The sequence below is a fragment of the Oncorhynchus clarkii genome, chromosome 7, assembly GCF_045791955.1.
Source record: "Oncorhynchus clarkii lewisi isolate Uvic-CL-2024 chromosome 7, UVic_Ocla_1.0, whole genome shotgun sequence".
Taxonomy (NCBI): Eukaryota; Metazoa; Chordata; class Actinopteri; order Salmoniformes; family Salmonidae; genus Oncorhynchus; species Oncorhynchus clarkii.
In genome coordinates this window covers 85095875-85111647 of record NC_092153.1, presented here as the reverse complement: position 1 = coordinate 85111647, position 15773 = coordinate 85095875, and the positions used below count along the sequence as shown (strand labels likewise).

The window sequence follows — 15773 nt, the reverse complement described above, 5'->3', positions numbered from 1 at the left end:
AAATCTGTCTTTTTGAGTCCACATTTTATATTTTTGCTTCCAACTGCTATGTCTTTGAGATGCAGAATGGGTGAACGGATGATCTCTACAGGTGGTGTTATTGTGTGGAGGTGCTTTGCTGGTGACACTGTCTGTGATTTTTATTTAAAATTCAAGGCACACTTAACCAGCATGGCTTCCACAGCATTCTGCAGCGATACGCCATCCCATCTCCAGGCTGTGTCAGGGCTATTTGACCAAGAAGGAGAGTGATGGAGTGCTGCATCAGATGACCTGGCCTCCACAATCACCCAAACTCAACCCAATTGAGATGGTTTGGGATGAGTTGGACCACGGAGTGAAGGAAAAGCAGCCAACAAGTGCTCGGCATGTGTGCGAACTCCTTCAAGACAAGCATTCCAGGTGAAGCTGGTTGAGAAAATGCCCAGAGTGTGCAAAGCTGTCGTAAAGGAAAGGCTGGCTACTTGGAAGAATGTAAAATATATTGATCTGTTGAACCTTTTTTTTTTTTTGGTTACTACATGATTCCATAAGTGTTATTTCTTTGTTTTGTCTTCACTATTATTCTACAATATAGAAAATAGTCAAAATAAAGAAAAACCCTTGAATGAGTAGGTGTCAACTTTTGACTGGTACTGTATATATTTTCAGTATTCATTCGGATTCCTTGTACTGAACGGTTTGGTTGAAATACGTGCTTCGTTCCACCTATATACTGTGTGTATATATCCTGTTATATTTTCCTGTGGTTACTGTGGTTATAGTTACCATGGTTACTATAGTATTTACGATCCATAGACTAACTCTTTATTTATTGTGTTTCCTACAGTTCTACCTCCAGGATACTAAAAGCAGTAACGGGACGTTCATCAACAGCCAGCGTCTGAGCCGGGGGTCTGAGGAAAGCCCCCCCTGCGAGGTCCTCTCTGGCGACACCATCCAGTTTGGGGTTGACGTCACAGAGAACACGCGCAAAGGTACTCACACACACACACACACAGAGTGTATGGATAGTACACATCAGAGTTGTAGAGGGGAAACTGACGTGTTCCCGAGAGTCTTCTCTTTGTGTTGGTCAGGCCAGCTGGGTAGTGGCAGGTTGTTATAGACGGTGTTGGTCAGGCCAGCTTGGTAGTGGCAGGTTGTTATAGACTGTGTTCATAAGGCCAGCTGGGTAGTGGCAGGTTGTTATAGACGGTGTTGGCCAGGCCAGCTGGGTAGTGGCAGGTTGTTATAGACGATGTTGGTCAGGCCAGCTGGGTAGTGGCAGGTTGTTATAGACGGTGTTGGTCAGGCCAGCTGGGTAGTGGCAGGTTGTTATAGACGGTGTTGTTCATAATATTCACTATCTTAAACGGTTCAAGTTAGAGAGACACATTATTGGGAATAAAACCTCTGTTTTACGTTTCTATCATGTCTACCAGAGGTTACTCTGGTGTCTAGTCTTAAGTCCCTCAGTTGTGTTAAATGGGGGCCTTCTGGGAAATACGTCCACCGTTATGGTACCTGTAGCGGCCAACACAACCATAAGGGCTATGTCCTAATTATCTCTCCTTCCTCAGTCTACACTTGCTCATATCCCTTCACTGATAAAAAATAATAATTTAAAAGAAGGAAATAACTGGTATAACAAATATGGTAGAAACCAGCCCATATGGTTGTAACTGTACATGTATTGGTGCAGGGACCTTGGTTCGGTCCGCACGGTTCGGTCCGCACGGTTCGGTCCGCACTGTGAACCCATGTAAATACGTTAAAATCTGGTCTGCCTGTATTAGACTGGGCCTGCTCTGCTGTGTGTGGTCTGCCTGTATTAGACTGGGCCTGCTGTGTGGTTGGCCTGCCTGTATTAGACTGGATCTGCTGTGTGTGGTTGGCCTGCCTGTATTAGACTGGATCTGCTGTGTGTGTTGGCCTGCCTGTATTAGACTGGATCTGCTGTGTGTTGGCCTGCCTGTATTAGACTGGACCTACTGTATTAGACTGGATCTGCTGTGTGTGTTGGCCTGCCTGTATTAGACTGGACCTACTGTATTAGACTGGATCTGCTGTGTGTTTTGGCCTGCCTGTATTAGACTGGACCTACTGTATTAGACTGGATCTGCTGTGTGTTGGCCTGCCTGTATTAGACTGGATCTGCTGTGTGTGTTGGTCTGCCTGTATTAGACTGGACCTGCTGTGTGTGTTGGCCTGCCTGTATTAGACTGGATCTGCTGTGTGTTGGCCTGCCTGTATTAGACTAGACCTACTGTATTAGACTGGATCTGCTGTGTGTTGGCCTGCCTGTATTAGACTGGATCTGCTGTGTGTGTTGGTCTGCCTGTATTAGACTGGACCTGCTGTGTGTGTTGGCCTGCCTGTATTAGACTGGATCTGCTGTGTGTTGGCCTGCCTGTATTAGACTGGACCTACTGTATTAGACTGGATCTGCTGTGTGTTGGCCTGCCTGTATTAGACTGGACCTACTGTGTGTGTTGGCCTGCCTGTATTAGACTGGATCTGCTGTGTGTGTTGGTCTGCCTGTATTAGACTGGACCTGCTGTGTGTTGGCCTGCCTGTATTAGACTGGATCTGCTGTGTGTGTTGGTCTGCCTGTATTAGACTGGATCTGCTGTGTCTGTTGGCCTGCCTGTATTAGACTGGACCTACTGTATTAGACTCGATCTGCTGTGTGTGTTGGCCTGCCTGTATTAGACTGGACCTACTGTATTAGACTGGATCTGCTGTGTGTTGGCCTGCCTGTATTAGACTGGATCTGCTGTGTGTGTTGGCCTGCCTGTATTAGACTGGATCTACTGTATTAGACTGGCTCTGCTGTGTGTGTTGGCCTGCCTGTATTAGACTGGACCTACTGTATTAGACTGGATCTGCTGTGTGTGTTGGCCTGCCTGTATTAGACTGGACCTACTGTATTAGACTGGATCTGCTGTGTGTTGGCCTGCCAGTATTAGACTGGATCTGCTGTGTGTGTTGGCCTGCCTGTATTAGACTGGATCTGCTGTGTGTGTTGGTCTGCCTGTATTAGACTGGATCTGCTGTGTGTTGGTCTGCCTGTATTAGACTGGATCTGCTGTGTGTGTTGGTCTGCCTGTATTAGACTGGATCTGCTGTGTGTGTTGGTCTGCCTGTATTAGACTGGATCTGCTGTGTGTGTTGGCCTGCCTGTATTAGACTGGATCTGCTGTGTGTGTTGGCCTGCCTGTATTAGACTGGATCTGCTGTGTGTGTTGGCCTGCCTGTATTAGACTGGATCTGCTGTGTGTGTTGGCCTGCCTGTATTAGACTGGACCTACTGTATTAGACTGGATCTGCTGTGTGTGTTGGCCTGCCTGTATTAGACTGGACCTACTGTATTAGACTGGATCTGCTGTGTGTGTTGGCCTGCCTGTATTAGACAGATGTTTACCCTGCTTTAGAGACTGTGGGAGAATGCAACTTTTACATGTATCTTCTAACTGTCATTTTTCCCGGAGCTTTATCAGTGAATCTTTACTGTTGGTCATGTTGTTTATATAGGATTTTGGTGGTGTTGATGTTAATATAACCTGTTTGTGTGTTCCAGTCACTCATGGCTGCATAGTGTCTACAATCAAGCTGTTTCTACCTGACGGCATGGAGGCTCGACGACGATCAGAGTAAGTAGTAGAGAGGTTAATTAAATACGTGCAAGTAGTACTAATATGTAGCTGATAGTTCTGCACTCTGGCATTACCATTCAACTGTTGTTACCAACGAGCAGCGATGGGGTCGCTAGGAGACCAGCGGCGGGGTCTCTTGCTGTATGAGATGGAGGGAGGAGGAGGAGAGGTAGACGACGAGGAGGTTGGGATGACTGAGACAGCTGCTCAGCCCCCACACTGTTTCTGCGTCTCCTCACAGAGCCCATCTGTGTGCTTAAACAAATGCGGTTTCTACTGACAATTGTGATGTACAAGCTGTGGCGCAAGGGGACGACGAGCGAGTAAGAGGCACTCCGTAATTTCGATTAAGACATTAACGAGTGAGCTAGGACTGACTTCGTCAATATAACTTTATTTAGCACTTTTGAAATGTACAGTGACAGAATTCAGAACATGGGACTTTTTTTTTTTACAGTATTCTCCCTGTACGCCAGGGCTGCACAACCCTCTTCCTGGAGATCTACCTTCCTGTGGGTTTTCGGTCCATCCCTCTTCCTGGAGATCTACCTTCCTGTGGGTTTTCGCTCCATCCCTCTTCCTGGAGATCTACCTTCCTGTGGGTTTTCGCTCCATCCCTCTTCCTGGAGATCTACCTTCCTGTGGGTTTTTGCTCCATCCCTCTTCCTGGAGATCTACCTTCCTGTGGGTTTTCGCTCCATCCCTCTTCCTGGAGATCTACCTTCCTGTGGGTTTTCGCTCCATCCCTCTTCCTGGAGATCTACCTTCCTGTGGGTTTTTGCTCCATCCCTCTTCCTGGAGATCTACCTTCCTGTGGGTTTTCGCTCCATCCCTCTTCCTGGAGATCTACCTTCCTGTGGGTTTTCGCTCCATCCCTCTTCCTGGAGATCTACCTTCCTGTGGGTTTTCGCTCCATCCCTCTTCCTGGAGATCTACCTTCCTGTGGGTTTTCGCTCCATCCCTCTTCCTGGAGATCTACCTTCCTGTGGGTTTTCGCTCCATCCCTAATTTAACACACCTAATTCTACTTATTAGCTGCTCAACAAGACCTTAACTAGCAGAATCAGATATGCTAAATTAGAGTTGGACTGAACCTACAGGACAGTAGATCTCCAGGACGAGGGTTGGGCAGCTCTGCTGTACACCAAGTCAAAACCGTAGGATAAATAACGGGGGCATATAAGCAGACAATTATATTACTCTAAAACAGGTTAGACTACATGTGCACCACAAAGTCAGAACAGTAGGTAAAACGAAGAGGGTTAAATAGACCAAATTATTAGGGTGAGGCACATGGGCAACTAACATCTTATTACACAACAATTACTTGGCTACAGTATACATATCTACCTGGTATATTACATCATTTATGCAGCAGCATACAATACATTTTTGGTCTCATCTTGTTTTGCTGTGGTCACTTGAACAGGAAGGCTGGTGGTCCTTCGTGGGCAAATTTTGTCATAACTTTGTCATCAGTCTGATATTCTCTGGATTTATGATGCTTTCAAAGACAACTGTGAACTCAAGGGGAAAAAACACAGTTGAATCATGACGTCAGTGATCTTCAGGTTGGAGCTCTAGAAAGAGGCCCGAGTTCCCGACTTGGAATTCCCAGTTGGATGACCGTTCAAAACCTATTTTCCCTGTTTTGAAAGCGGCAGAAGTCATGCTGGATTGACAGCATGGCCAATGTTGAATGTTTATCATTTTAAGCCTGGAAAAGAGACCCTTAAACCCAGACTTGGACCACACACCCACTCCACTGAAAAGCAGGCTAGTGATTGCTTTACAATGCTTGCAGTTAGCCACTGATTCTTTCCAGAACACTCATTGTTGAATTCGCAATTTCCAACTTGTTGTGTACTGTTTATGACCGATTAGCACCGGTACTTTTTATCTATAATTTCTCTTTATATGACAAGGATTGCTAAGGATTTGCCAGTATATTGTCGACTTGATTCATGATGACAGCTAGCTAAGATTTAGAAAGTATGTTGATATAGTCCAATCAAAGCTACTGTACATGTAACGTGATTTGACCTGTGGCCAATGACCTTCTTGGATGGGCACTTTGAATGTAATTCTAAAGCGGCACCCAAGGGCCTAGAATTTGAGCTCTCCCTGTCGATTTTGCGGTGACGTAGTGTCGCCATGAGTGAACAGAACACTGAGCCAATCACGACTTTACTAGAGAACATTACCAGCTCTTACGCTCCATATTTCCCGTCGCTCCACCCCCACAGAAAGCGCTAGGCTGAAACACCTGCATTTTGGAGCTGCCGTACTCACAAACATTGTCTATTGTTTTCTTGAGTTGCTTTATTAACTCAATCATTTCATTTGTATTTTTTTTTTATTTATTGTTTGCAAACTCTTACGTGACACATACAAATAAAAATATGACTGGTCGCCACTTCTCGGCCCTCCACCGCCACTTCCTGCAGCATCTGGTCTCCCACCCAGGGACCAACCCTACTTAGCTTCAGAGGCAAGCCAGCAGTGGGATGCAGAGTGGTCTGCTGCTGGCATTAAAAAAAGAGTCAAGTATGGCCCTTTTGATTTATAGTAGCATAAATGCTGCAGTAGCTGTTAAGTATTTCTGCTGTTATCTGGTAATTCACAAAGATATCTGAATCCTAAAGTTACAGCTATTTCACCATGCAACAGCACTGGTGGGCTGTGTGCATTGAGTAAATCACTGAAATATTTGATTTTAGAAGCAAAGTGCACAGGAATAAAAGTTTACTTTAATTTAAAGTCTGGGAGTGTGATTTTTGTCCCAGTGTTTCTTGACCATTTACAAGCTAGGTTGCTTTTCAATGTTTGAGTTTGACTCCACTGCTAGCAAAGAGACATCGTCGGCAGATACCGTACCCTATGAAGAAACTGCTTCTCCAATAGAATTCCCCGATCAAACTTGTAGGCGATGTCATGGCGACATTGGCTAGCTGAGCTCATGTGTAGCAACACATCAGGTCTAACAGCCGTCTCTGTCAAACTGGTTGTTGCTGTTGACCCCTGCCCTCCTATCGCTCTCTCTCCCTCAGTTGTTGCTGTTGACCCCTGCCCTCCTATCGCTCTCTCCCTCCGTTGTTGCTGTTGACCCCTGCCCTCCTATCGCTCTCTCTCCCTCCGTTGTTGCTGTTGACCCTTGCCCTCCTATCGCTCTCTCCCTCCGTTGTTGCTGCTGACCCCTGCCCTCCTATCGCTCTCTCTCCCTCCGTTGTTGCTGTTGACCCCTGCCCTCCTATCGCTCTCTCCCTCCGTTGTTGCTGTTGACCCCTGCCCTCCTATGGCTCTCTCTCCCTCCGTTGTCGCTGTTGACCCCTGCCCTCCTATCGCTCTCTCCCTCTGTTGTCGCTGCTGACCCCTGCCCCCCTATCGCAATGTGTGGACTTCACAATGCGACCTCTAAAACACAAACACACACAGTCTTGTACAGCTAACCTTGTGGGGACACACAATTCAGTCTCATTCAAAATCTTATTTTCCCTAAACCTAACCGTAACCTGTACTCTTACCTTAACCCAAAAAACCTAACCCTAAACCTCTCACACTCTCTCTAGTCCTGTGCGCTCTGGGGCAGGTTTAAGCCAAGGATCTCTCTGTACTTCGCTCCGTTCATCTTTCCCTCGATCCTAACTAGTCTCCCAGTCCCTGCCGCTGAAAAATATCCCCACCGTGTGATGCTGCCACTACCACCATGCTTCACCATAGAGATGGTGCCAGGTTTCCTCCAGATGTGACGCTTGGCATTCAGGCCAAAGATTTCATCAGACCAGAGAATCTTGATTCTCATGGTCAGACTCCTTTGGGTGCCTTTTGGCAAACTCCAAGCTGCTGTCGTGGCTTTTGTCTGGCCACACTACCATAAAGGTTTGATTGGTGAAGTGTTTTCTTGGTCACCTCCCTGACCAAGGCCTTTCTCCTCTGATTGCTCAGCTTGCCCGGGCTGCCAGCTCTAGGAAGAGTCTTCGGTGGTTCTAAACTTCTTCCATTTAAGAATGATTGAGACCGCTGTGTTCTTGGGGTTCTTCAATGCTGCAGACACATTTTTGGTACCTTTCCCCAGATCTGTGCCTCAACACAATCCTGTCTAGGAGCTCTACGGACAGTTCTTTCGCCCTCATGGTTTGGTTTTTGCTCTGATATGCACTGTCAACTTTGGGACCTTTTTTATATAGACTGTGTTCCTTTCCAAATCATGTCCAATCAATTTAATTTACCACAGGTTTCTACAACTTGATTGGAGTCCACATCTCAAGGATGATCAATGGTAACCTGAGCTCAATTTTGAGTCTCGTAGCAAAGGGTCTGAATACTTATAATTGAAATCAGAAGTTTACATACATCTTAACCTAATACATTTAATCCTAGTAAAAAATTCCCTGTCATAGGTCAGTTAGGATCACCACTTTTTTTTTTTAAGAATGAGAATTGTCAGAATAATAATAGTTAATTTATTTCAGCTTTTTATTTATTTTCTGCCACCCCCGTGCTTCACGGTTGGGATGGTGTTCTTCGGCTTGCAAGCCTCCCCCTTTTTCCTCCAAACATAACAATGGTCATTATGTCCAACAGTTCTATTTTTGTTTCATCAGACCAAAGGACATTAATCCCAAAAAGTTCGATCTTTGTCCCCATGTGCAGTTGCAAACCTCAGTCTGGCTTTTTTTATTGCGGTTTTGGAGCAGTGGCTTCTTCCTTGCTGAGCGGCCTTTCAGGTTATGTTGATATAGGACTCGTTTTACTGTAGATATAGATACTTTTGCACCTGTTTCCTCCATCTTCACAAGGTCTTTTGCTGCTGTTCTGGGATTGATTTGCACTTTTCGCACCGAAGTACGTTCATCTCTAGGAGACAGAAAGTGTCTCCTTCCTGAGCGGTATGACGGCAGCTTGGTCCCATGGTGTTTATACTTGAGTACTATTGTTTGTACAGATTAACATGGAAACTTCAGGCGTTTGGAAATTGCTCCCAAGGATGAACAATTATTTTTCTGGGGTCTTGGCTGATTCATTTTGATTTTCCCATGATGTCAAGAAACGAGGCACTGAGTTTGAAGGTAGGCCTTGAAATACACCCACAGGTACACCTCCAATTGACTCAAATGATGTCAATTAGCCTATCAGAAGCTTCTAAAGCCATGATATAATTTTCTGGTATTTTCCAAGCTGTTTGAAGACACAGTTAACTTAGTATGTAAACTTCTGACCCACTGGAATTGTGATATAGTGAATTATAAGTGAAATAATCTGTCTGTAAACAATTGTGGTAAAATGACTTGTGTCATTACACAAAGTTGATGTCCTAACTGACTTGCCAAAACTATAGTTTGTTACCAAGGAATGTGTGGAGTGGATTTTTTAATGACTCCAACCGAAGTGTATGTAAACTTCTGACTTCAACTGTATGTTAATAAGGTATTTCTGTAGCTTAAAAAAATAAATAAAAAGCGCAACGATGACAACCGGTTTTTGCTTTGTCATTATGGAGTGTGTAGATAGAAAGATTACGTTGGGTTTCTCAATTTTAGAATCAGGCTGTTACGTAACACAAAATAACATTAGTTTTTGCAGGACATTACACACACACACACACACACACACACATAATGGAAAAACGGTACATTTTTCATACCTGTTTTGGCATGTGAGCACTTTTCAAAACTACTTGACAAAAGCTCTAAATCACTCTTAAGTTGGGATTAAAAGTGCATTCTTGTTCGTTCCTCTGAAATGTATCTCTATTGTCCGGACAGCCAGACGTTCCATTTGTATGGGACTCACCTGTCACGGGGTTTGTCTTGTGAAATGGAATGCCGTCCAACCTGTGTCCTGTTGTGCACCTGTAGAGAACCGTGTTATACCTGTACTGGTTTATGTAAACACTGTGTTTTGTGGGCCACAAGGCCAGACACAGGTCCAACTGCTATTGTCCTGCTCCAGTTTTACGTAATCTCGCTCTCTTTATGAACATCACAAGGGATGCATCCTTATCATTTGCAGTTAGCTTAGCAGATGGGCAGTAAAATGTTGTGGAAACCTGAGGGGCAATCCGTGTATGGGCGCTCTTTGACTCTTCCACCTGGGAGGGGCAGGTACAGTGGGGAGGTTGTTCCTGCTGTGTGTGTGTGTGTGATTGTGACAGGCTGGTTTGAAAATACAGAAGTAGTGTTCTCTTGCTTTGAGAGAACAGAGGTAGCTGAACTGAAGATCCTCGTTGATCAACCAACGGGGATATTACTGACGGGTCTGACGAGACGATCTGTCTACTTATTGTGGTTGGAGCTTACCTGGTTGCGTGAAGCCAAGTGCTTATCAGGTAACCTGACGTGTATCAGTGCTTGCAAGTCAATGCCTTTTTTGTTCATGTGTAGACTAAGTTTGAGACAGATTAGTGTAACTGAAATGACCAGGAAGGAAGTCCTGATGCTGTTTTTTCCAGCAGCATGTAGTAGACTGTAAAGTAGAGCAGAAGACTACACCAGAGTCACTGTTATCACAATGAGCCTGTAGGTTTTGTCTGTCTGTTTTGACTCTGTGCCATCACCGGTACAGCCCAGCTAGAACTGGAATGAAACCTGCTAGCACACTGGAGGGTAGTGTTAGGTCATGTCTGTTTTGACTCTGTGCCAGCACCGGTACAACACAGCTAGAACTAGAGTGAGACCTGTTAGCGCGCTGTGGAGTATAGCACAACTCCGGTAAGCGGCCAGGTAAGTCTGACTAGGGCAATGGGCTAGTTTAATAGCGTGAGATGCCCATGCAATGTAAAGGTGAACCAACTGTTGGCAGGATAGGAAGGGGAAAGTTGAACTTTCACAACAATCTTGTTCCTTTTGACATAATTATTACTAATACATAAAAATAAAGGTATTTTAAAGGAGCAAAATCAAACCTATTTAGTCTTTTTGAATTTGTATATTATCACGAAGGTAAACATCTGTCTTACAGTGGAGTTAGAGATTTCAGGCGTGAAAATCGTCTGGAAAGAGGAGCTTCATAAACAGATGAAGATTATGTCTCCAGTTGTGATTCTATAACGGTGTCATGATGGAAACTTAACCGTATCTTAACGTCACCATATTTTATTCATGCAAATCATGAACCTGATTTGATCTAGGAAATGGGGAGGAAGTGTTCTGGGTTGCCATGGAGCTTGTGAAACACTTAAGGTTAGGGTGTGTAAAGGGGACTTTCAAGTGAACAAAAGAGAAGCGCAGTCACAGATATAGTCTCATAAATAATTTAGTTCTAATTACAAGTTGCAACAGGGAGACTCCTCTCAGTACAGAAGCAGAGAAAATGTCTAATGGGTGTCCTCTGACAAGGCATTGTATATATTAAATCAGACAGCACCAAATGTTCTCTAAACATCAGCCAAAGAGGCTGTACAATGTCACATCAGCTGATACACAATCACAGTGTCACAGACATTATCAGTGTGTCCCTGGCCAAGTCTGGAGGCCGGCATTAACGTTCAACACTGGCAGACATTTGATACTGGCAGTTGAACTAGTCAAAGGTTGAACATCAGTTACTGGAGACTAATCAATATCAAATCATTCCCATTTAAACTGTTTGTGTGTATATACTGTCATACAATATGTTCTAGTAGTCTAAATCAGTGTTTCCCGTTTCTTAGCTCATGGCTCGTTCCTCCTGAGTTGCAGTATAGAACTAGGTGGGAAGTATTCAGCAGACGCAAAAAAGAGAATTACTTAGTGCAGCGACAACGTCCCCTCAGTGACCGTAAGCACATGCCATGCAGGCTAGAACTGACGCTTTCAAAATGGCGGGACACTAATCTGGACGCTTAAGAAATCCTATATGACTTCCGCCGAGCCATCAAGGCGTCAACACAGGACTAACATTGAACCCTACGACACCGACTCTGACGGTCAACGGATGTGGCAGTTCTTGCAAGCTATCGCGGATTGCAAAAGGAAACCCAGCCACGATCTGCCGAGTGACGCGAGCCTACCTGACGAGCTAAGGCAAGCAACACTGAACCATGCATGAAAGTACCAGCTGTTACGGACGGCTGATTTCGCTCCATGAAATGCTTTAAAAGGCTGGCCATGGCTCACATCAACACCATCATCCCAGACACCCTGGACCTACTGCAATTCGCCTACCGTCCGAACAGATCCACAGATGACACAATATTTATTGAACTCCATGCTGCCCTCTCTGATCTGGACAAGAGGAAGAAAATGAGTGCTGTTCATTGACTACAGGTCAGCATTCAACGCCATAGTGCCCTCCAAGTTAATCACTCAGCTCAGGACCTGGGGACTAAACACCTCCCCCCTGCAACTGGATCCTGGACTTCCTGACGTGCCACCCCCAGGTGGTAATGGTAGGCAACAATGCATTCGCCATCCTCATCCTCAACATGGGGGCCCCTCAGGGGTGTGTGCTTAGTCCCTTCCTGTACCCCTGTTCACCCACGACTGCGTGGCTCCGCAGGACTCCAACACCAAGTTTGACATAATGGTGGTAGGAATGATCACCGGCCCTCAGGCAACCTACAGGGAGGTCGGAGGCCTGGCATTATCTATCCTGTTGTCTAGTGACTTTACCCCTACCTACAGTATACTGGTGCTACGGTCTATCTATCCTTTACCCCTACCTACAGTATACTGATACTAGACCAACTTCTCCCTTAATGTCAGCAAGATAAAGAAGATGATGGTGGACTACAGGAAAGCGAGTTGAGAGCTTCAAGAGTGGGTGTGGAGTACTGCCCAGTAGGTCACTGGGGCTGAGATTCCTGCTGTCTAGGACCTCTATACCAAGTGGTGTCAGAGGAAGGGACAAAATATTGTTAGACTGTTCTCTCTGCTTCCACACAGCAAGCGGTACCCAATTCATTTAAATAAATGGTCAAATAGGCAACCCATCCCTTATGGGATTAATATACACATTAACAAACATAACGATAATTCACTATGGTAATTAAATGATAACAAACCGGACCCTGAACAGCTATCCCCACGCCATAAGTCTGCTAAATGGACCCAGACTACCTGCATTGACCCTTTCCTTCTATTTTACGAACTCCCTCACTGACACACATATATATATATATATATATATATATATATATACGCACACACGCACACACGCACACACACACGCATAATGTGCGCACATGCATACTGATGCCACACACTTTCACACTCAACACACACGGTGCTTTACCCCTACATACCGGCTAATAACGTGTCTACTGTCTATCCTTTACCCCTACCTACAGTATACTGCTGCTACTGCCTATCCTTTACCCCTACCTACAGTATACTGCTGCTACTGCCTATCCTTTACCCCTACCTACAGTATACTGCTGCTACTGTCTATTATTTACCCCTACCTACAGTATACTGCTGCTAGACCAACTTCTCCCTTAATGTCAACAAGACAAAGAAGATGATGGCGGACTACATGAAAGCGAGTTGTTATTAGCTGTTATTAGCTGGTGGTACTCTCTGTATCTAGCCACGTTATTAGCTGGTGGTGCTCTCTGTATCTGGCCACGTTATTAGCTGGTGGTGCTCTCTGTATCTAGCCACGTTATTAGCTGGTGGTGCTCTCTGTATCTAGCCACGTTTTATTAGCTGGTTGTGCTCTCTGTATCTAGCCACGTTATTAGCTGGTGGTGCTCTCTGTATCTGGCCACATTATTAGCTGGTGGTGCTCTCTGTATCTAGCCACGTTATTAGCTGGTGGTGCTCTCTGTATATAGCCACGTTTTATTAGCTGGTGGTGCTCTCTGTATCTGGCCACGTTATTAGCTGGTGGTGCTCTCTGTATCTAGCCACGTTATTAGCTGGTGGTGCTCTCTGTATCTAGCCACGTTATTAGCTGGTGATGCTCTCTGTATATAGCCACGTTATTAGCTGGTGGTGCTCTGTATCTAGCCACGTTATTAGCTGGTGGTGCTCTCTGTATCTAGCCACGTTATTAGCTGGTGGTGCTCTCTGTATCTAGCCACGTTTTATTAGCTGGTGGTGCTCTCTGTAAATAGCCACGTTATTAGCTGGTGGTGCTCTCTGTATCTGGCCACATTATTAGCTGGTGATGCTCTCTGTATATAGCCACGTTATTAGCTGGTGGTGCTCTCTGTATATAGCCACGTTATTAGCTGGTGATGCTCTCTGTATATAGCCACGTTATTAGCTGGTGGTGCTCTCTGTATCTAGCCACGTTATTAGCTGGTGGTGCTCTCTGTATCTAGCCACGTTATTAGCTGGTGGTGCTCTCTGTATCTAGCCACGTTATTAGCTGGTGGTGCTCTCTGTATCTAGCCACGTTATTAGCTGGTGGTGCTCTCTGTATATAGCCACGTTATTAGCTGGTGATGCTCTCTGTATATAGCCACGTTATTAGCTGGTGATGCTCTCTGTATATAGCCACGTTATTAGCTGGTGGTGCTCTCTGTATCTAGCCACGTTATTAGCTGGTGGTGCTCTCTGTAAATAGCCACGTTATTAGCTGGTGGTGCTCTCTGTATATAGCCACGTTATTAGCTGGTGGTGCTCTCTGTATATAGCCACGTTATTAGCTGGTGGTGCTCTCTGTATCTGGCCACGTTATTAGCTGGTGGTGCTCTCTGTATCTAGCCACGTTTTATTAGCTGGTGGTGCTCTCTGTATCTGGCCACGTTATTAGCTGGTGGTGCTCTCTGTATCTGGCCACGTTATTAGCTGGTGGTGCTCTCTGTATCTGGCCACGTTATTAGCTGGTGGTGCTCTCTGTAACTAATCGTATCACTAATTTATATTTTTTTTGTTGGAAAAGGACCCGTCAGCAAGCATTTCACTATTTATACCTGTTTTACAAAAGCATGTGACAAATATAAAAATATTTGATTTGAACAGCATCCTGTGTACAGCGTTATAGTTTATTTGCCATGTCACAGCAGCCAGCCCAATGACCTCTCACCTCAAACAGATTTAGGGCCTATAGTTAGACCTTGATTATAAACGGACTGTGATGTAGCGTTGCACAACTAGCTTAGTCAGTACTAGAGCTCATTGTCATTCACTCTGCCACTAGTGTTGAGGCCTCTGCCTGCCCCTGGACGGTTGAGGCAGGCAGTGTGGTTTACACTACAGTTGATGGTGTGTGTGGAGTAAGAGCAGCATCTATAGTGTGTTTACATAATGGAGTGTTTGTCTCTATTTAAGATGTGGTTTTGTGTGTGTGTGTGTGTGTGTGTGTGTGTGTGTGTGTGTGTACAGTAGAGCTTTTGTCCTCTCTGTGGATGATGTAAGTTCCACAGTAGTACATTCGTTTGAGGAGCAGGAAACCATGTCATCTTTCTAATAGGCTCACAGTTACACTCAGAACATGGCTCCCTGCACGGTCCCAAGGTGACCCAGACACCTGGTTCTCTACTCGGTACATGGCACGGTCCCAAGGTGACCCAGACACCTGGTTCTCTACTCAGTACATGGCACGGCCCCAAGGAGACCCAGACACCTGGTTCTCTACTCGGTACATGGCACGGTCCCAAGTTGACCCAGATGCCTGCTTTATTCTAATCTCCATCCTAATCCATAGTCTATATGACCAGAGAGAATGCGTTTGAATTAAATGACCCCATTTTTTTTTTTTGACTGGTCAATGGTTTGGTTGATTGGCTGATGGTCGACCCAAGATTTCTTTAGTCGAGCAATGGTAAATATATCTAAAATGAATAATAATATGGCCCATGAGAGGAATGTCTGATTCACACCTATCTGAGTGGACGAATCCATTTAGAGGCAGCGGGGGTCGTACACCAGTATCACCAGTTGTCCATTTCACTGTTTTTATTACCTTTTTAGAATCTACAATGTTTGTTTGGTTACGTTCATTTTTGTTAACGCATTCAATATATTTATTACAGTCTTGTCGTAAGAGTGGACATGTTGTTTGCAGAGCGCACAACCGTAGTCTACACTTGGTTTGTTTTAATTCTATTTTTATGATTTGTCACTTGTGTGGAGCCGCTCCTGTCAGTATAGAAGTAGGACTAGTCTACCTGGCCTGAGCGCAAATGTTGGCCTATAAATCTAGGCCTGTAACTACTCCCATTTGGGGATTTGATACTATTTTAATATTGTCTTAACTCACTTATAC

The 15773-nt window shown here is 45.0% G+C and overlaps 1 protein-coding gene across 13 annotated transcripts in view; it reads left to right on the top strand.

Moving 5' to 3' along the window:
- Nucleotides 1-15773, top strand: part of LOC139413936 (sarcolemma associated protein a) — a 122198-nt gene that overhangs the window by 23040 nt on the left and 83385 nt on the right. For 8 of the 13 annotated variants that reach the window (XM_071161812.1, XM_071161813.1, XM_071161810.1 and 5 more), the window contains exons 2-3: nt 830-977; nt 3563-3635. In XM_071161812.1, the coding sequence (XP_071017913.1) occupies nt 830-977; nt 3563-3635 (221 nt within the window). Of the gene's footprint in view, nt 1-829; nt 978-3562; nt 3636-9719; nt 9967-10338; nt 10361-15773 lie in introns of those variants that run through there. The other 5 variants (XM_071161820.1, XM_071161819.1, XM_071161815.1 and 2 more) reach the window with 3 other exon arrangements.